We start from the raw sequence: 21,723 nt of genomic DNA, 5'->3' as shown, positions 1-21,723 counted from the left end.
AAGATGCTTGAGAGCGTTACGCTATATGAATGCCTTAGTGCTACTGTGTCTCCAGTATAAATCCATTAATACTTTAGTATGCTCACTGCTGGGAAATTCCCTGAACCTTTGAGGTTTATTTCTCATAGGAGAAAGCAGACTTAAGTAGATTATTTTTTGTGTTTCAAAAAGCCATTTTAGAATGATAAAATACTGTATCACTGAATCATCTTTATATTTCTCAACAAGGTGGCCCAAATAACGAAGATCATCAACTAATCTATTATTAGGCTGCTGACTTAAAGATTCTGTAAAGCTGCTTGACAGATTGTGCATCTCTGTAGAAGAACACATTTTGAAACAGATACCACAAATACAGTTATTTTTTGAAGTCAGTGATTTCTGAGGAGCTGATCCCCTCAGCATAGTGCTGCTTGAACACAAAATGCATGGTGTGTGCATGTGCACACTGAAACGTTTGAACTGTGATTAAAAAGTATGCTTTCTAGACTCCATAATTTCCTGCCGGCTTGCTTGGGACAAGAGGAAACCCTTGTTATGTTGGCCAGTTAAAATCCCTTCCTGTATTTGTAGGATTACCTCCTTTTTCACTCTGAATGCAAAACATTTTCAACAGTTTAAGACTCTGAGATGGGAGGGGATCATCCTGCCACATGATGGCAGCAAAATCCTGCTGAAGACTAAGCTCCAGTAGTCCTTTAGCTTCCGGGACTGGTTTCTCTCTCCCACCATTTCATAAAGAGAGCTAAAAGGGGTTTTAAAAAATTAGACAGAACGGAACCGTGGTTGCTGTTAATGCATTAACTCCAGAAAAGCTGTATCTTCTCAAAATGCATCCTCTAGTTTATTAGCTAGTACATGCTTACCATTTTTTGTTAGTGTCATAGAATGGTAGGGGTCATTTTCTTTGCTCTGAAATGCATGTTATCAATTTACATGCTTGTTATCTAAATAAAATCTGAATACAGAGAGGCAAGGGTGTGCTGAGTGGATCCCACTCTTACAACACGTAAGTAAGAAGGCATGCATCATTTCTTGTCTTTGTACTGCTTGCAGCACTTGTGGTAATGTGCTCCATAAGATTTTTTTGTCCATAAAGAATATTAGATTTAACGAACTTAATATGTACTACTGCTCGGTTTATAGTCCATTGCAAAACTTCAACAGTGATCTTGTCTATTTTTCTGTCTCTTATGTCAGTAAATCAGTATATCTGGTGTTGACATTGTCTAAACTATGCTGTTTTATCTTCTTACTGTTGGAGGTGGTTTTCTAACTAGTTAAAATGTGCCTCAAATCCCGTTGCACGAGTAGCAAAATGTGAACCAGGTTTAAGAGACCTGTCAAGTTAGCTTGAGCTCACCTCAGCAGTAATTACTAAGGAAAGTTAAAATATGTGTTCTGAATTAGTAGTACTCTTTTTGAAACTATTAATTTCTTTCAAAAAAAAAAAAGTGAAGATTTTTTTCCTCTTCATCTTTTTAATGTGTTTGCTGTGATCAAGTTTGTCACATCATTATCCAATCTTAATGCTGCTCTCACTTTTGCTTATTTCAGTTTTCTCACATACTTTTAATTTAAATCTTATTTCAAAGTACAATCTGGAACTGTAAATCATGTCCTGCTGAAAAAACAATATCTGCAACTAGTGGATTTAATCTCATTCCTGAATTGTACAGTTTCTGTTGTCAGATAAATGCTGGCATCTTTGCATGGAAGACTTGATTAACAATGAGCAGAAATAGATGGTATTTTGTTGAGTATTACAAATTACTTTCAGCTATGTTATTTATTATTTTTGTGGATATTCGTTACATACTGGTAGACTTTGTAATGATCCAGACAGCTACCTGAGGAAATCTAGTCTGATCTTTCTGGCTTTAAGCACGTGAAGACCACTAAGAGGAAGGTGATTTACTGTGACTGCTGTGGCATTGGTTACTAGGTTCCTTGTCCTTTCTCCTACACACACGTTAAAATGAAACTTAGCTGAGACCTACAAAAAAACTATATTAATGGAGAATTCTTTGTGGTGCACCTGTATAATGAGCTTACTTTGAGATGTGTTCAGGCTCAAGGCTAGTTAATCCTTAATGAAGGGGATGACTCAGACTGCATTATAGGTGAATGGCTTGGGCCAAATTGTCAGTGGTATAGGGCAACTATCACAGACTAATCAGAGGGAAAAGGAAGATTTTCTAGTGCTCTGTGGGTATACTAAAACTGTTGTATGATTGCTCAACTAGTTTATGTTGACTCACTGTTATTATGAAACTGAATTATGAGCCAGAAAAAAATCTCCAACTTAACCAGTTGTCAGTAGAGGGTGCTATGTATCTTTTGCATTTGATCTGCAGAGTTTGTGTTTATCAAAGATATTTGTAGTTAATAATTTATTATTCAAAATTTAGTTCAATTATACCTTTGCTTACATTAGCAGTGCAGTTTACTGTAGTAGATCATGATAACATTAATTTGATTCTGCAAATGAACAGATTTTCTATTTAGCAAGATTCCCTGCTATACTGCAAACAGCTCTGTTATAATGGTTTTATGATTAGAGAGTGTTTGCTCCTATTTATATATGGTAATAAATTTATGGAATCTAGTTTATAGGCTTATAAAAACACAAACACCACCACTGCATTTCTTACTGATATTTGCAGTCAGTGTGATAACAATGTCATTGGGTGAGAAGTACAGCTTCCTGTAGCTGTGCAAGCAATTCAGCATCTGGCATGTAGCAAGTGAATGTCAGAAGGAGGTTGTGTGGAAAATAGGTTTGAGGAAGAAATAAAAAGCGAACAGGAGCCGAGGGAAACTAGAGATGAGGAAAGAGTAAGAAGATACAGAGAAACGAGGCTGACAAATAAAAAGCACAGGAGGCAGATGAAGGCTGGATGATGGCTTCTGATTTTGGAATTGTTGCTTTGTTAGCTCTGCCTTTTCCAGTGTCTCTGCCCTAATTTCCTCTGCAGGCCTAGGAATTTTTCAGCCTTTTCACCAGTCCTAGCTGCTTGCAGACTGTTCTGCTGTTGCTGATAGGTGGAGCTATGAATTTTTCCTGTAAAGATAAAACAGACTGTGGATTCTCTTGGCTTTTCAAGTTATTTTCAAGTCTGGTGTGAGATGATTTGATCTATTAAATTTATTCTTGGAAGAACTCTTATGAGTACAAGAATTTTGACTTCTGAGAACTGTGTCCAGTTTTGGGCTCCCCAGTTCAAGAGAGACAGAGACCTGCTGGAGAGAATCCAAGAGAGAGCTACGAGGATGATTAGGGGGCTTGAGTATCTCCCCTATGAAGAGAGACTGAGATCCCTGGGGATATTTAGTCTTGAGAAGAGAAGACTGAGAGGGGATCTGGTCAATGTCTATAAATATCTGAGGGGTGGGTGTCAGGGGGGGCCAGGCTCTTTTCAGTGGTTCACAGTGGTATGACAAGGAACAATAGGTTCAAACTTGAACATAGAAGATTTCACCTCAACATGAGGAGAAACTTCCTTACAGTGAGGGTGACAGAGCACTGGAATAGGCCACCCAGGAGGGGTGTGGAGTCTCCTTCTCTGGAGACTTTCAAAACCCACCTGGATGCATTCCTGTGTGGACTACCCTAAGTGATCCTGCTCTGGCAGGGGGGTTTGACCTGATGATCTCTTGAGGTCCCTTTCATCCTCTGATATACTGTGAGACTGTGAGAACAGAGTATCAGGGGAATGTCTTGGCCCATGGATATCTGTCCTTCCATTGTTGGCAAACATGGGATAAAAGACATCATCCAAACTATAATTACTCTTGACTCCACTTGGCTTTGTAGAAAGACAGCTGAAAATGTGGAAAGTTATTGGAGTTTAACTCTTCCTTTAGGAAGATATGAGCAGCCACTGTTTATGCCTCTGCTGTTTTGTTGGGTTGCTTTTCAGGATGGAATTACCAGAGTAGTGTTCCTGCTCATCCTTGGCTGTGCTTGTCTTTTTTCTGCTGTGAACAGGGAGTCCCAGGGTTGCACCCACAATGACAAGGAACAGGACAATTCATCTTGACAGGAAGAAGGGGGAAGGGAGGGAAAAAAATCCATCCTTCAAGCTTTGCAATATGCAAAAGTCAGAGCTGACCTCTGTAGTCTTTATCTGTGGCAATATTCCTCCTGGGAGGTGTTACTCTAGACTTTATAGTATCATAGAATTGTTTCAGTTGGAAAGGAGCTTTAAGATCATTAATTTCAACCAGTATCTGACTACCAAGTCTGGTGCTAAACCACGTCACTTAGCACTCCATCTCTGTGTCTTTTAAGCAACTCCAGAGACTGTATTCAACCACTTCCTTGGGGTGAGAGGGGAAAACCCTTCCAAGCATGTGAGAACCTTACTTCAAATATCTAACCTAAATCTCCCCTGGTGCAATTTGAGGCTATTTCCTCTTGTCCTATCACTTGATACTAGGAAGAAGAGACCAATACCCACCTCACTGCAGTCTCCTCTCAGGGAGTTATTAAAAGGGATAAGGTCTCCCTTCAGCCTCTTTTTCTCCAGACTAAATAAAGTCAGTTGTCTCAGCCACTCCTCATAAGACTTGTTCTCCAGACCCTTCATCAGCTTTGTTGCCCTTCTCTAGACATGCTCCAGCATCTCAAGGTTTTTCTTGTAGTGAGGGGTCCAATATTGAGCTGAGCACTCAAGCGTAACCTCAGTAATTCTAAGTACGGGGACACAATCATTTCCCTGGTCATGCTGTTCACACCATTGCTGATCCAAGCTGAGGTGCTGCTGGCCTTCTTGGCCACCTGGGCACACTGGTGGCCCATGTTTAGCTGACTGTTGCTCAACACTCCCAGGTCTTTTTCTGACAGGCAGCTTTCCAGCTACTCTGTCTCAAGCCTGTAGCATTGCATGGGGTTGTTGTGAACCAAGTGCAGGACCTGGCACTTGGACTTGTTAAAACTCATAGCATTAACCTTGGGTTTGATCCAGCCTGTCCTGGTCCTTCTGTAGAGCCTTCCTACACTCAAGCAGATCAGCACTCCCTCCCAGCTTAGTGTTATCTGCAAACTTACTGGGGGTGCACTAAATCCCCTCATCCAGATCATTGATAAAGATATTAAAGAGAACTGGCCCCAAAACTGAGCCTTGGGAAACACCACTAGTGACTGGCTGCCATCTGGATTTAACTCTGTTCACCACCACTCTTGGGGCCTGACCATGCAGTCAGTTTTTTACTCAGCAAAACTTCCACTCATCCAAGCCATGAGCAGTCACTTTCTCCAAGAGGATACTGTGGGAGACAATGTCAAGTGTTTTACTAAAGTCCAGGTAAAAACATCCAGATCTTTTCCCTTATCCACTCAGCGGGTCACCTTGTCATAGAAAGAGTTCAGGTTCATCAAGCAGCACCTGCCCTTCATGAACCCATGCTGACTGGGTCTAATCACCTGTTTCCCTCCACATGCTGTGTAATGGCACTTAAGATGCCTTCCTCCCTTGCCTGCCTACATCTCTTGATTGAGATTTGTGTTCTTGGATCTTTTCACATCTTTTCTGTACTCTTTTTTTGATTGACTGCTGACAAGGTGCTAAACGAACCACAAAGGAGATGCATTCTAATGGAGTCTTGCCTTGTGGCTGGAACATCAAGTAGGTTCTGTTGAACCAAGCCCTTGTTTCCTTGTACTGTTCAAGGGTGAACATGACAACCATCTTGACTGGAGCAGGTCACCTTTCTGCTTGTAGCAGGAGGAGTTGGGAGCACAAGGAAAGCCATTATGTCAGGAACATGGGGTGCTCTTATGTCTGCTCAGCAAATAGCTCTGCTGGAGTGGCACATGGTGAAAGTCGTATCTGGGATCCAAGCCTAATAGCAATCAAGGCTTTGAGAAAACTAAGGTACCTGGCAGGATGACTCCTCTGGAGACATCCCAAGGCTGCTGATGTTCCTGTTGGTCCGGGCAGAGCTAGTGAGTCCTGAAGGGGAGGTGAGGGTGTGCGCATTTCAAGCTGTTAGTGTGACTCCAGCCCTGCTTTTAAATAATCCAGACATTGAAGCTTATCTCAGCACAGACCTGGCCACTCCAGTTAAGTTATCCAGCTAGCGATTGCAGGATGGCCATAATTTTAAAGCCCCTTTTGTTCAGCTTAACAGGGGTTACATGACAGGCTTTAGAAATTGGCATCCAAATGCAAGGAGAATTGAGTGAACTAAAACTAATAAGACGAGTTTTATTCTTTGCCTTGCCACAGGCTTCTTGGCTGACTGTAGGAAGACTGCTCTAATTTCTTCCTGATTCTCTTTGGTTTATGGAAAATAGAAACAAATGCTATTGACTGCCTTGCATGAGAACTGAGGTGCTTTCACCTCATGCAGATATGAAAGTAGTAAGAGCTCAAGGCAGGCATCAAGGTAATGAGCAGAGCAGGGCACCTAGTATATAAATCCCATTTAGTAGAGATTAAGCAAGAAGTATCCAAAATAGTTCTTTTCCCCGAGTAACAATTATTTCAATATATTCTTGATGGGACCCAGTCAGTCATGTCATGATAGCACACTTTTTCTGCAACCTAACAGGTACTGCTGTTGTAAGTGCAGATTTCCTCAAGTAAACTGTTCAAGTGCTGTGTCACAGCAGTAGATGAGGGTCAGGGTGGGGAGGAAATAGCATCTTCCTTAGGACCCTCCCAAGGTGAGCTTATGCACAGTATGGGAAATAGCTGAGCTAGCATTATGTGAATTAGCTCATGTGTTGTCTTCTCACTAGGACAGAAGGAAATTCTTGTGGCCTGAATTCTCAGTAGGGTAAATTAGTATTCACTGAATGCAGTGGAGGTGAGACCAGACTAGCTTGGTACCTGAGTGAGCTTGTTTGAAAACCAATTCAGGATCTCTGTGGTAGCTACCCTGCAGTGTTCCTGTGTAGATATGCAGCTCTTAGCCTGAATTGTTGTCAGTGGACAGAAAAAGATGCTTCTGAAGTGTGATTCATTGCAGATGCTCGTCTCAGGATGAGAAAAATCATGATACAGAAGTACCTGTTTCTCTGAGGTGGATGTAATAGACTGTGATCTAAATTTGAGCATGAACTGCTTTGTGGGCCTGGGCTAGATTTTGGATAAGGAGGTGGAAGGCTTCATGCCCTGTGAGCCAAGCAGTAATGTAATTTCAGGCTTCCTTATGTAATGTTTCCAAAATACTAGGAAAATACTGCTCCTTAAAACAATCTCTTTGCTTTCTTCCCTCTGTACACAGTGAAATACAGTTCAGCTCTTCTAGTACTACCACTTCGGAGAGCCAAGAACCATCTTCTGGGGATCAAGCTGCGAGTGCACTTCAGCAGCAGCTCCTGCTGATGGTGGCACGAAGGACCCTTTCAGAAAGCCCACGGGTACATTTCAGTATCTCAGTTTCTAGCATTCTGATAAGCTGCTTTGAAAACAAATGCTGCAGGCTCATTCCTCGCATGGTTTTATTGACTGATGCTTTACCTGGTATTGCTTGTGTGGGAGAAGAGGTATTTTCTTTTTATGGCTGCAATTAAACTGCTTTCTACTGACATCGAGTTGTGTCCTAGGGAAGTATATGTATACCTCATGACCTAAAAAGCTGATCTCCTGTCTTATTTTATTTGAAAGAAAGCAGATACAGCTGTTAAGATTTTAGACACACCACTAGATTTTAATAGTATGGAGTTTTTGTTTCAGATTTGTTACAATCCTAAAACCTCATGTCTGTTTTCACTTTCCTGAATTGGGCAACCAGACTTCTGCATGTCTGTTATGGCATGTCAGAGCAACCTCCTCAATGCATCTGTCCTGAAAAAGGCCATCAAAATTCAGTTTGTATGGACGTGTTTGAACTTCAGTGTTTGGGATCTGTGATCAATGACTTAAGGCTGCAATCTGATTTTAAGATTTCTTTTATGATAGCTTGAACCTTCTCTTTTCTTCAATGGTAAATTCTAGTTTGATGTTTATGAATAAGCTGAAAATGCCAGTTAGTTATCTTTCAGCTTAGATTTTGTACAGAAGCTTACAGCTAGAAGCAACTTCTTTAATGGAACTATTTTAAATTTAAAAAAAAATAAAAGAAAGAAAGAAAATTGTCTTGAATTGTAAATTTTGGACAGAGATTTCCATCTAAAGGCTTGGATGTTTTCCAGATATTTGTAATCTTGCAAACTGCCTGTAAACCAGAAAACAATTGTCTTTTTTTTGTTTTTTTTTTTCCCCTCTCTCCCTCTTTTCTCTTCTGGGAAAACTGGACCAATAAGAATTAAGACACCATTTCTCAAGTTTGTAACAACGCCAGTCAGTAATTTCAGGACTTCCTGGTTTCTGATTTATTTAGTTGGTCAGTTTTCTTTTTATTAAACACGAAATTCTGAGCCTATGGAAGTCAGGAAACGTTTTGTCATTGATTTCAATGAAGCTTGTATTTCAAGCTGTCTCTGACACAGTATAAATTTATGAAGTGAATTTTTATGAGTCCTTTTTGATGGGAGGCACAGTTAGACTTCGTGACTTGCTCAGGGCTAGTCAGAGAGCTTCCCAAGTGCAGCTCCAGAATCTGACTTCAGCCCAAGTACTGCAACCCTCATGTGATAGACTTCATCTAAACATTGCAGTTCCTCAGGAGCCAAAATGCTCACTTACATGCAAATCAAGCTGTTCTGAGGACCAAACAACTAGATCCTCAGGTGATTTTAATGGATTCTTTGCCTCCATTAATTTTATTTATTTATTTTTATTATTTCTTTGTAGTGGACAATATAGGTTAGGTGAATGAAGCTGATGATTGAAATTGATTGTATTTCACATTACTTGTCTGGAAATAGGACCCAAGAGAAACCATGTCAGTATTAGCCACTGTAATATTTTAAAATAGATTTTTTTCTTTAAAATTGCCCCAGTTCTGTAATTTTAAGAAACTTTAAAATTTGAAGTATCTAAACAATTTGTATATTTTAAAATCAGCTTGCTGAAAGGATTGTAATCAGTCTCACAGCTGTTAAATTACTTGAAATTGTTAATAAATGAAAGAATGCAAACCAGCCCAGCATCCCTTACACGTTTTAATGCTCAAACACAAATGAGTTACTGTCTTGTGCTGATGATGGCTGAGCTATGCTGCACTGTGTGGATGCACACTTTTAGTCAATCGTAGGCATGAGGTAAATACATAAACTTGATATTTTTTCTCCCAAAGCTTAAGCAAACCTCCTCTTTGCCAGCAAACTGAGGATGTCAAGGAGTTGGTTCACAGCTAACACACAGTAATACACTAAGTCACCTATAATTTATGTGTAAAATTCCTTTTCCTGGGTAGCAATGATTAGAAATTAATCAGAGAGAACATGTAACAATTTCTTTGTGCAGGTAGACAGGTCATTTAAAAATCTGTGTATTGCTAACAGTTACAATTCGAGAATATTATCAGTTACTTCACACAAATCTCCTTCTCAGACTAGAAAAGTTAATCTAACATGAGTAATTTGAGTGTAGACATTGCCTATAGTTCCATAACATATGTATTTATTGTCTGATTAATTATATTTAACAGCAGGGGGTGTAGAAGGAGGTTGAAAGCCACCAGACTTTACAGTGATTAGAAATCTCAAATTCTTGAAAGAAAAAGAACTGATTTCGACCACCCATAAAATCATTTATTGGTGTACTTTGGAAAGAAACCACCTCTCTTCAGAGGTTTTTTGTTCTTGTTCTGTTGTCTAGCTTTGCAGGCTTGGATGACAGTCTGTGGATGAGTCTTGCTTTCCACAAGTGTTGGTGAAGGAACTCAGGTTGTAGAGTAGGAGGGAATCTGAAATGCTGTAGTTCAAACACATAAAGGCTTTAGGGTCTGATGAAAGCAATACTCTAAAGGATAGATTTATGAGTGTGATGGTAATGTTAGAGACTTTTAAACTAGTGATATTTATGCTGTTTGTGCTTTTTGCAATTTTTATGTGGTTTTTTTCTTCTCTTGCTGTTCTTGAGGATGCATATCTGGTGTGGCACTGGAAGCACCTCAGGGAAGATAAACAAAGCTATATTCTGGAAGGAGAGTTGATGTCATGCCTCTAGGCCTTAAAGCCTACCAGATTTTTTTAATTAAAAACAAGGGGTTGTCCTATGATGTGTGCTTTTGTGTTGTGCTATATTTAGCTGGACACATGGAAAAATTGTCAAAAAAAAAAAATCCAAACAAACACTTCAGCCAAGCAGTGGATTGGGACTTAAAAACTAAGTTTAAAACATATAGCAATGTTGAGTTCCACAGTTAATACAGCTTCTGTCCTTCTGTGATAATTAAGCTGGTGTGATGTTTTTGTTTCTAATTTAAAATGAAGAAAAAAATACGCTCCCACTATCCCTTTTAGGAGGAAAAAAAGTGTAAATCTGAAACTTCATGTAAATTTGTCCCTTTAGACACCTGATTTGATGGCAACCACACATTGTGAGAAAGTTTTGTGTATTTCTGATTCGTTTTGTTTTTAAAGCAACCCAGCCAAGGTCCTGAGAACTCTTCATGTTCTTCAGCACAACGAAGGCTGAACAGGCAGTTTTATAGATTTATTATATTCCCTGGTAAATGGATTAAAGTCTGGTACGATCGTCTTACCTTGTTGGCATTGCTGGACAGGTAAGGTGGTTTTTTTTTTTTAATGCAACAGTATGTAGAGTCACAGTGGGTGGTTCCACATGTCCATAAAGCAATGCAGACCACTAGGTAAGAAAAAAGTAAGCATTATATTAGTGTCTTATATTCCAGTTGAATAGATAGATGCTTGTTTATTGTAATTTGAAGAAAATACTTCAGAGTTGGCTTTGCTGGTTTTTGCTATCCTTTGTCTTTAAGCAGAGACACTCAGCACCAGGCCCGTAGAATAGTCTTTAATGTGATTCTCAGCTGTTGGATCCATTGATCTTGATCTTTCTGATGAGAAAATCAAGTTTCTCTGTTAAAATACGGAAGTGAAAGGTTCCCAAGGTATTGTAAACCAAGTATTCCAATCTTAAAATAAAAACAACAGTGACACTCAAGCAGATATTCCTCAGCTGCTCCTGCAGATTTACTTGTTTAGAGAAATATTTTGTCTTAGCATCTCTCCTTTTTCAAGTCCCTCCAGGACAATACCTTTTGCTGTTAGACCTGGTGTGGTAATCTGCTGAACCTCTGGTACCTTCAACAATGTTAGCCTATGTACCAATGCCTGCTGGCTCTCCTGCCTCTGCTTCTGGGTGGATGCTCTGCCATATATGTTAGACTCCACAGCAGAAGGTTCAGATGACAGTTTTACATGCTGCAGAATCAAACTATATAGCCAGAGACCTTAGGTCCAGACCAGATACTTATCTATGGTGTCTTATTTCTGAATTTCAGTTGCATGGAAAGCATCTGCTGATAAAGTCTTTTGTTTCAGCCTGAATATTAATGTTATTTTTTATCTCAGCTTCCATGTTCTAATAGTATAGATAAAACACCAGATGACAAATTTGCTCTTTCATCTAGTTCTTTGCTGTAAGACACATTTTTTTCATTAAATGAATGCCTTATTTCCTCATTTAAAAATGCTTGAGTGTTGTTTTTTTTTGTGGTTGGTTGTTTTGTTTTGTTTTTAAAAAACATGCACTTGCCTACACTCAAATCAGCTCTAATGTGTAATTCTGTTTTGAAAGTGAGATTGGAGGGTGCTGGACTTCAGTGCATATGTCTTTTTTTTTTTTTTCCTCTACATTTTAGCTATCGTAGTGGCTAAGGACTTCAGTATGGGGTAAAATATCGTGGAACATGGAAATGTGATTTTGGGAGCACACCCTCAGATTCTCTAAATTCTGATAGCTCTCACGACTACAGTTTATACCAGCTGCAAATGGACCTGCCTTGCTCTAATGAATATATAAATATCTGCACTTCTCTTAAAACTTCTATTCACATAGGACAGAAGATATAAAGGAGAATGTATTTGCTGTCCTTCTAGTAATTCTCGTTTCACTTCTTGGATTCCTGACTCTGAATCAAGGCTTCTGTAAAGACATTTGGGTTCTGTTGTTCTGTCTTGTGATGGCTAGTTGCCAGTACTCTCTCCTAAAGGTAGGATACAAGTGCATAGCCAATTGCTGAATTATCTTCTGACTTCTACAAAGGCAAAATCCTGTGAGCAAACTTTTTTTTCTGTTTCATTTTTAGAGTGTTCAGCCTGATCCTGCTTCACCAATACATGTAAGTCTTGGCTGGTAGAACAACTCTTTCTCCTTTATTATCATTTGTGTACTGTGAAACTGTGCTGACACCTATGTTTGTTATAGGTCATGTATGAAAATGAGCAAGATGATGTCTGATTTTGAGACTCTACTATGCTGAACTTTAAATGCTTTGAATTTATCACTGCTATTAGAAAAAAATGCTTTTTCTTTAAGCAAAAATACACAGTAAAACGAAACGTATCTGGATTAGTTTGCTAAAATTCAATCCTATGACATCAGACAAGCGTTTTTGTTTTTTTTTTTTTTTGCTTTCCTTTAGAAACAGTGACTGAAAAAGCAGAAGTTTCAGATTAGCACAATAGTCATTGGTTGGGTCTTTAATTTTGGTTTGTGTTTTTGTTTTGTTTTATTAACTCTTATATTGCAGATTTATTTCTCAATAGTATTATTAGCTCCTCAAATGACACGTGTTTTCCTTTTGTTATAATATGGTCACAATTTCTTTGATGTTGTGATGAAGAAATGGCCACACCTGGAGGTAAATGCAGGTTAAAAGGATTTTAGCTTTTTTTTTTTTTATTTGTCTGTTGAGTATATCTGGGTCAACTGATGGTGAAAACCATCTTGAAAAGAACCAGTTCCTTACCCAAGTCTGTCCTGGTTTAGAAGCATCATCCTACAGCTGCAACCTGAGCCCTCCACCTGTCACAGCATTTTTGACTTGCAGATCTTGAAAGACATTTCAATGATTACAAGATCCTTTGCTTACTTTTACACTGGCTGCATAGTTGCTAATTTTTCTTAATTTAGCTTTTTGAATGTTTTGAAGATCTCCTCTCTTCCTTCAGAGTTCAAAAAAAGCACACTGAAAACTACCGGTCTGCTGGATCACTTCCCTATGGCAAGGAACAATTATTTTTATCAGTTTAGGAGCTGGAAATACAGGCTGCACTTGAAGCTGAGGTTATATAGAAGTGTATGCTAAACATTTCACTGAGATGGATTTCAGAAGATTCTTACTTTCCATGGCAGTTATTATGAGGCAAACTTATGGTTATTGTTGGTTATGAAGCATTCACAGGAAATACCTGTCTGCACAAAGAATAGGCAAGGGCAATAAGCAGCAACTTACACATTGTAGGGTAATATTTTCAATACATTAAAGAAATATTCCTACCTTAGTGAAAAGCTCAGTATTTTGTGAACTATAATATTATTTGTCAGTTCTACTAGAATGTGTCTAGACATTGTGATGTAAACTGTAATCAAACAGTTAGCACTTATTTGGACATTAGTAATATATGCATTTGTTTAAAGTGGGTGGCAAGCAGTTTAATCAAAACTTCATTATAAATCTATTTAGCCCATACATTTCTATAGTTTTAAAGTAGCTTATGAGGTTTACACATAACATTTTTTTGTGTGTGTGCAGAATATAAGTTTCCATTTCAGACTCTCACGATGCTGTTACAAGTATTCCTCACCATATCGTATTTTATAAATCATGCAGCAGTGTAGCAAAGTGACAATAGGTTTATTCCCATCTTCCTGTGCTTTCTTAATCCTTTTTCGGGGATGTTTTCTTGCAAACTTTTTGGTGCACCATATGAACTCAAGTAGAAGTAAAACTTTTAGAGTTTTTCCACAGAGGATTTTAAAGGTGGGGGAGGCATTGTAGATCAGGTTAAAATGGAAGATTAGATATTTCTACATGATATCCTTTTAACACAATAAATATTTGTAAAAGCTTACTTGGCATCACAAAAATAAGGCAATAAGAAGGGGAGAAAAGATACTTCAAGTACTGTTTCATATTTCATGTGACTGTATTAAAATTAAAGAAAATAACATCTCTTGATGTTAATGTAAGGATGCAGAACAGCAGAGGGATTAAAGAACGATCAGTACCATGCCCATGAATGATACATGCAGATGGGACTTTTCAGTGTGAAACAAGCTCTTGTGAACCACAGATTTACATGCTGAATTAATTTCTGTTATTGGACCCATGATAGCTGCTAGTGCATCCTGCCTGCCAAGGAGGTTCCAAACTTCTTCCTGTCTCACATGCAGGCTTTGTTACTGTTTGATGTGATTTTGTCATCTCTAATTTATACCATTTTGAAGGACTACTTTAAAATACTCTCCAGTGAATGCAGAAAACTGCCTAGGGCTGCATAAGCCTTTGTTCTGAACTGTTTCTGAGTGCCAGAGTATTAAATTCCTGGTGTTGAGGAAGAGCTGCCTGCCTAAACCCTAAAACATGTGGGAGTCTGGTAAAATTCTGTTGGAGGTAAGACTGTTTTTTGCCTCCCATACCATAGTGTCACAACTAGGCTCTCTGAGTTGAATGTTTTATTTTCTGTATACTATCCCTATGGTAAGAGTTTCACTATAGAGAGAAGAATCTATCTAATTCAGCTAATGTTTTGATGTTTTTTATTCATTTATACTCACTAAACTGTGATAATAGTTCTGTTTTGATAGGCTTTGGTGTTTACTTTGGAACTTTCCAGGTTCTGTGGTCAGTGCTAGCTACCGGTATTTATTGTAGCTGCAGGTTTAGTATTGTTGTGTGCTACAAGATGAGAACTGAATTTTCATGTCAGCCTGTGCTTTAGTCTTTCTAGTTCTGATCTGCTGGGAGCTGGTGACATTTAGTTCCTGCTGACACAGGATGGTGAAATCCTCTTCACAGAGGATGGTGAAATTCAGGAACAGACAGTTGGAGAAGTTCCCCTTAAGAACTGCAGCTGCGCAAAGAAGAAAACGTAGTATAAGTTGTATTAGTTTATTAACAGCATAATATAAGGGATGTGCCAGTGACTGCAGGGTAGTGAATTCTGAGATCCAAGAGATCCTTGTTGTGTGCATTCCAGGCTTTTAAAGAAGTGATGACTGCACAATTTCTAGATATTGGTCAGAGTAGCAGCTAATTGGGCAGTAAAGACTGTCTCTGTAGTAAGTGCCTATATGGGAGGACCATGACAGCTTGCCCCTTATAAGACACTTGTATAGCTCAAGATCTAGTTCAGGTTTGCAAAGGCATTTAAAGCTTTGAAAGTTTGCAGTCTTAGTGACTAAATAATGCTCTATATAAGATACAACAAATTGCTTGCAAAGTTCATTGGCCTGGTCCCATTACCTACCAAACCAGATAGCTAAGTCAGTTGGGTAGCTACCATAGGCAGCATCATAAATCCTGTAAGACCCTTAACTTTTTTTGTATTTTTTAAATTTTGTCCTGAAAAAGTTAGTGGTATTTTCTGTCAGACTTAGGGAAGGGTGTCCAGTGACAGGACAAGGGGCAGTGGACACAAACTGGGACACAGGAGGTTCCAGGTAAACACTGGAACAGGCTGCCCAGACAGGTTGTGGATCCTCTGTCTCTGGAAGCATTCACAACCTGTTTGGATGTGTTCCCGTGTGATTTATACTAGGTGATCCTGTTCCAGCAGGCAATTTGGTCTAGATGATCTTTAGAGGTCCCTTCAAATCCCTGTCCTTCGGTGATTCTGTGATTCTGCGGAGCTCAGTATCTCCCTCTCCACTTCTTTTCAGGGAGCTGTAGAGAGCAATGAAGTAGTCCTTCAGTCTCCTCCTCTCCAAACTGGACATGCCCAAAGTCCCTAGCTGCTCCTTATAGGACATTCCTTCCAGACCTCCAATCAGATTTGTGGCCTTCCTCTGGAGGCATTCTTCTTAACTGTGGGGCCCAGAACTGCACACAGCACTCAAGTGAGGCCACACCAGCACTGAATACAGCAGGACAATCACCTTTTTTGAATGCCTGTTTGTGCTGTGTTTGATGCACCCTAGGATGCAGTTTATCCTCTTGGCTGCCAGGGCACAAAGCCAAGACATTGAGCCTACTGTTGACCAGCACTGCTAGGTCCCTTTCTATAGGCTGCTCTCCAGCCATTTCTCTCCCAGGTTATACTTGTGTGCATGGCATTACTCCATCCTAGGTGGAGAATCCAGCATTTTGACTTGTTACATTTCATCCCATTAATCAGTGTTCCAATCTGCCACCACATTAACTGGCTGATCCCAAAAGAGAGCACAGATCAGTTAATACCCCTGCTAACATACAAGCTCGGCCAGCAGCCAAATACTGCTGCTGTTTCAAATCAGCAAGTAGACTCAAAAAAGAAGTGATCTTTTACTATGTCTCACACTGCACCTAGTAGGTGCTCTACTATTCTTTTACTTCCCAAGATACAATTAAAAGTCAGTTGTTATATATAATACAGGGAGGGGAAAAAGCTAAGCTATCTAGGCAGGCATTCATTAAAATACAAGCAATACAGAGAAAAAAATCTTTTTCTATTGAAAAGAGAAGTTCATACATATTAGGAGGGCTTTTTTCCACAGAAAAAGACTTCTGCAATTAGTGTGTTTTCAGAAGTCCAGAAGGTTAGATTTTAAAAAGCATAAATTCTTGCTATAGTTAATCTTAAGTGCTGCCTGTGCCTTTCAAAAGTCTTCTCTGGAAAAGATATAAAAATACCTTGTAAGATATCTATTATTAAGTGTTTTGTGTAAGTCATTAAAATATTTTGTCTGACTCCTGACCCTCTCTCCAACTTAATGCAGTGCATGCAGTAGGAGGATGAATACAAAATTCAAACACTTCTCTCTTTTCTTTTTTGTTCTTTTTTTTTTCTTTTTCTCCAGGGGCACAATAAAATCATAACCTACAGCAGACCTGTATATTTTTGTATATTGTGTGGCCTTATTTTGCTGTTAGATGCTGGATCTAAAGACACAAATCCTCCGGTTTATACAATGTATGGCTTGAAGCTCTTTTCACCTAGATCTCTCCAGTCAGCCAGAGACCATGTAATAGGTGAGTAAATATTTTTCCTAGGACTATGAAAATGGATTAAGCATTAGCCAGGAAACTCTGTTTTCCCATGTTAGCAATCAAATGCATGGTATGGAGGCAAATTGTTACAGAAGTCAAATTGATAGAAACATTTGGAATGACTTGAGATGGAAGCAGGGGGGCAGCTGGCAACCATGTAAAAGGAGTTCCTATTGAAATGAGGCTTACAGAAAACTAACAGTTACTGGTATGACTCACAAAAGGCATTATCTCTGAAATCCAGTCAATCTTTGTAAGGGCTTGTATCTGCAGAGCAGTTACTGCAGAATAAGCTGAGTTTCAAATTTAATGCTTGCAATCTGTGCCAAGTCCTTAGATGGACATTCTTCCACTCATGAAGAACATGCTTTTAACTGGTTTAGTTAAATCTGTCCACGTGTTGAGTTGCCATGGAGCAGCCACTCTGCAGTACCCCTTCCAATGTGTTTCCTTCTGGAATCTGCTTCTAAGGTAGCTGAGCATATTGAGATATCACTCCATAATGGAACTGATTAGGATCACTAATTAGGAGTGGTGACAGCTGGAAATGCCACATTGTCAGGGCACTTCTTACCGTCACACGTTTGCAGTCTGCAGCTGCAGTGCTGCTCTAGTTGTGTCACAGGTACGAGTGCTGAACCAGACTCCAGTAGTGCAACGCTGTTAGGCATGAAGTAGAAAAGTTTACTGTGAAAGTTGTGAAAACTTCCCAAGAGCTGTGTCATAGTGTAGCAAAGGCAACTTGTTGGTTTGTGAATTTAGAACTAGGAAAACCTAACGTAGTACAGAAAAAACTTTTTGATATCAAGTGCATGACCTTTTAGGCCTTTGTCTATCTGTGACTGCTGTAGTTGCTTTTTGCTGTACTTAAGTCAGGCTATGTTTTAATTGGGATTAAATTAACGAGGCGGGAATTATTAAAATATAGTAATCTTTATTTTCCAAAAAAACCCGCCCCAAAATTATGTACAAAACTGATTTATTTATAGATTCTTTTTTGGACATGAATTCTACCAGGATGCTTATGGGCAACTTTAGTACAATTTGGAAAATTCAGAAAATGGAAAAGGCTAAGCCACAAATAGCTTCACTCCACTTATAAAGAGGCGAGCCAGGACCTTAGGGAAAGTATGAGAATGCCGGTTTTACACACGAGACCGGAGCAGGAATTTGGAGACGCTCCCTAGGTCTCTCTTCGGCGGCAGGCTTCAGAACCACAAGTGTTATAATGCGATTCGTGGAACCCCGGGGGGGAAGGCAGGCCCGAGTGCTGATTCCTCCAATTTCACCACAAATCCAGAGAAGAGCGAGTCCAAAATGAGCGCCCGAATGAGAGAGTCAAAATGAGTGGGCCCCGAAAAATGAGCCCAGACCGCTTCCTGGTCACTAAGATATTCCTAGGCAGTTGTCCAGTGGCAAAGTATAGTGGGCACGAAGAGCCCAGCCTATCGCAGTTCCGAATCCCAGCGGGCTCACCCCACGGGTAAATACCCGTGAAGGACTTTCGCCCCGGCAGGGAGAATGGGAGTGCCTATTACCTGTCCCCAGGCGGAGGGGAAGGCAATTTCATGCCTTTGTCTTCCCCCATTCAAGCCTCCGCTGATGGAGGTGGGTGAAGGGGGCTTCGGAGCACCCCGTAACAGGCTATTACTGCCTGAAAGGCATGCTATTTTTAGGAATGCCTTCTGGCTCTTTATGTGGGTTCACTGAATCTGAATCCTCCTCACCAGAAACAGGGGAATAACGAAAACCTGCATCTCACTTACTTTCATCAGTTTCTTTCATTACTTTTTTTTTTTTTTTTTGGTCTCATTAAAGTTTCTTCTTACATCTTATTTTCTCTGCCTGTCAAAGGTGAACAGTAAAAATGCTGATAAATAATTCAAGAAGAATCTTAAATGACACTTGGGATAGATGAAAAACTATAGCAACCAGTATAAGAAAACAAAGTGTGATTATAAATGTGCTAATTTTGACTAGCCTCAAAAGAGATGGTAGAGCAGGTTCTTGAAACAGCCTGGAGCAGGTGGGAGAATAGAGGAAATACAGGCTCATCTCCCCATGTAGAATCAATTTAATGAGCGAAGGAGAAGGACCTATTTCCCTTTGTCCTCTTTTCTTATTTGGCGTGGTAGTTGTAGGCTGTACCTTTAAAATTTTCCACAGATCTTGAACAGAAAGTGGTAGAATGTAAATAAATCACCACTGGGTGTAAAAAGGAAAATAATGATAAGTTCTAAACAATCCCATTGGATAGATAACAGACATAAAACTTAGATCTGTAACTATCTTTCAACTTCCTCGCTCTGGGAGACACTAACTTGTTTCTGCTTGGCTTTGCTGACCTTGGCTGTGTTCCTTGTTGTGGATTAGTATCTTAAACAATTCTCTGCTTTTTCTCTTGTCCCTTTGTGTCCAGGGGGGTGAGGAGGTGAGCAGGGAAGGGGAAACTATTAGCTCCCCTGTTTTTTTGGCCAGGAGGGTTCTTGTGCTGTTTATAAATTTTAAATACCTGTAAGTGTATGTAAACACTGTATATTTTGTACATATTCATTGCATTTCATTGTAGATTGTAGTTTTGCTTGTAAATACAGCTTCCAACTGGGCTGGTCTGGCAATTTAATGTTGGGGGGAATTTTCAACCCACCACATTTTGCAAAGGGCATTTGTTCAAGTGGTTTGGTGTCATGCTTTGGCTATTTCTTGCTTTGTCTGTATGGAAGTCCCAAATTCTGCCTGCTGTGAATCCTTCCAAGTGTTCACAGTGCAGCTGCTTCTGTGAGCCATGGCAGTCTGGCATCATCCTCTTGATGCATTTGGAGCGTAGATTTCCATAAGCACTGTAGGTGTAGAAATATTTGTTTTGGGCAATAAAATCAAGAGGGAAGTTGACCCCACTGAATACCAATTAAGTATTTCCATTGTTTTGCATTTTTTGCCGATTTGCTAGGTAATTTTGGTGTCTCTTTATTGGATTGTCATTTATATGGTGACTTACTAATTTATAATTTACTCACCATATATTGTATTCAGAATTGATATGTTGGGAAACCTAGGGATTTCTGACTACGCTATTTCAGGTGTTTACTACAATAAGAAGCTGAAGTCATGGAAATCATAGAAGGGCTTACTGGGGAACTAGTGTGGTGCTGCATAGCATATTATGATAAAAGTCTTGGAGCAAGGTTATAAAAGGAAATATGTAGAAATTTGTTACATGTTTAATCTCATTACTTAAGAAATATAGTTTTTAACAGGTCCATTTCTTTGCAAGCAATCTATTTAGGGTCCAATTCTGTTTTATTTCAAATTGATGATGGTTCTGCAATTGATTTTTGTTAGTTGGATGGTCATGGCTTTAATTCATTCTGCCTGTGTTTTTCATTCTGAATTACTTATGTCAGTTGACCTTTCTAGGAGGTGTAGTGGAAGTAAGGGCACAGACAACCGACTTGAATTGTCAGTCATGAGATGCCATAGGTGTAGTTAATAACAAAAGTATTTAATCACCTAATGTATCACAGTTTTTGTGATTAAACTATTTGGAAACTATTTAAGTGTTAGATTAGTGAAATTATTTAGCAGTCATCTCAAGAGAGTAAGTATCAAAGTGGTGGCAAAATTTTGACAGTAAGTAAAAAAAAAAAAAAAAAACCTGCTACTGTTAGCAATGACTGAGCTTCTGTCAGAGTAAGAAAGGCTTTGTGAATGTTATCCACTGCTGTGGTCACAGGTGGGGAGAGAACAAAAGAACTATTTCTTACTGAAATAGCACTTTTTTTTTTTTTCCTGTGAAAAGTATGCATAGTTACACAGCAAATGGAAAAGTCAGATATATTTAAAAAAATAACAAACAATTCTTGACTTCTAAAATGTTTGCAGTGGCATTGACACTGAGTAACCATTCTACATTTCCCAAAAGACCCACTTTCCAAGCTCAATATCTGTGTTTCCTTCCTGCATTTACCTGGTAACTACTTGTTTAAGGGAACACTCAGACTGCAGTATTAAATACCAGCAGTTCACATAAGTGTCTCTGTAGTCCATCTCTTAAGGGTGGTGTTCTCTATGGAAATGTGTGATACTTAAATTCTCTCTGAAATTCTTAATGTAATTCCAATTGATTCATCAGTTGCTTTTATTGCCTACTTCCCACAGGGAAGCTACTGCTCCTAAATTCAATCCTGTTGTAAGTGACAACTGTTTGTTTTCCATTCTGGTATGTTCCTTTGCAGGATGAGATAAACAATGCTCCCGTAGTTAAGATTATCCAAGGGATTAATAGAGAGAGGGTGAGGTGATGACACTGCTCTAGTCAACCAACTTTTCCCTCTTGGTTTGCATTCACCCCTTTTTATTTTGGTGTACTGACGGAATAAAGCATCTGTTCTTCCTTCTTCTGCTCTTACTCAGCTTTCTTCTGAGGTTGATACAGCAAAGGCAGTCATTGGGACTGTAGTCAGTAGTCTAAGAGGATTTCTGCTGGTTTGGCAAGTCCCTTGTCTGAGGAACAAGATCTGTTCTGAGTTTCAGCAGAGAATTTTTGAGATAGTTAATTTTGCAACAAATTCACATGGCCTACTGGGCAGTTTCTTACCATCCCTTTGTTCTGTCTTCAAGAGTGGTCCTTCCTTGGTTTAGTGTAATGTGGGGTAATATCAAAAA

At 39.3% G+C, this 21,723-nt stretch overlaps 1 protein-coding gene across 1 annotated transcript in view; it reads left to right on the top strand.

The window, feature by feature from the left end:
* The window catches only part of PCNX2 (pecanex 2), a 162,332-nt gene that overhangs the window by 31,958 nt on the left and 108,651 nt on the right, over positions 1–21,723 (top strand). Inside the window, exons 9-13 of the mRNA XM_054393637.1 lie at positions 7,237–7,372; positions 10,484–10,626; positions 11,925–12,078; positions 12,175–12,207; positions 16,869–17,040. Of these exons, the coding sequence (XP_054249612.1) occupies positions 7,237–7,372; positions 10,484–10,626; positions 11,925–12,078; positions 12,175–12,207; positions 16,869–17,040 (638 nt within the window). The remainder of the gene's footprint in view (positions 1–7,236; positions 7,373–10,483; positions 10,627–11,924; positions 12,079–12,174; positions 12,208–16,868; positions 17,041–21,723) is intronic.

Source organism: Indicator indicator, chromosome 2, assembly GCF_027791375.1.
Source record: "Indicator indicator isolate 239-I01 chromosome 2, UM_Iind_1.1, whole genome shotgun sequence".
Classification (NCBI taxonomy): domain Eukaryota; kingdom Metazoa; phylum Chordata; class Aves; order Piciformes; family Indicatoridae; genus Indicator; species Indicator indicator.
This window is presented reverse-complemented; position numbering and strand designations above follow the sequence as displayed.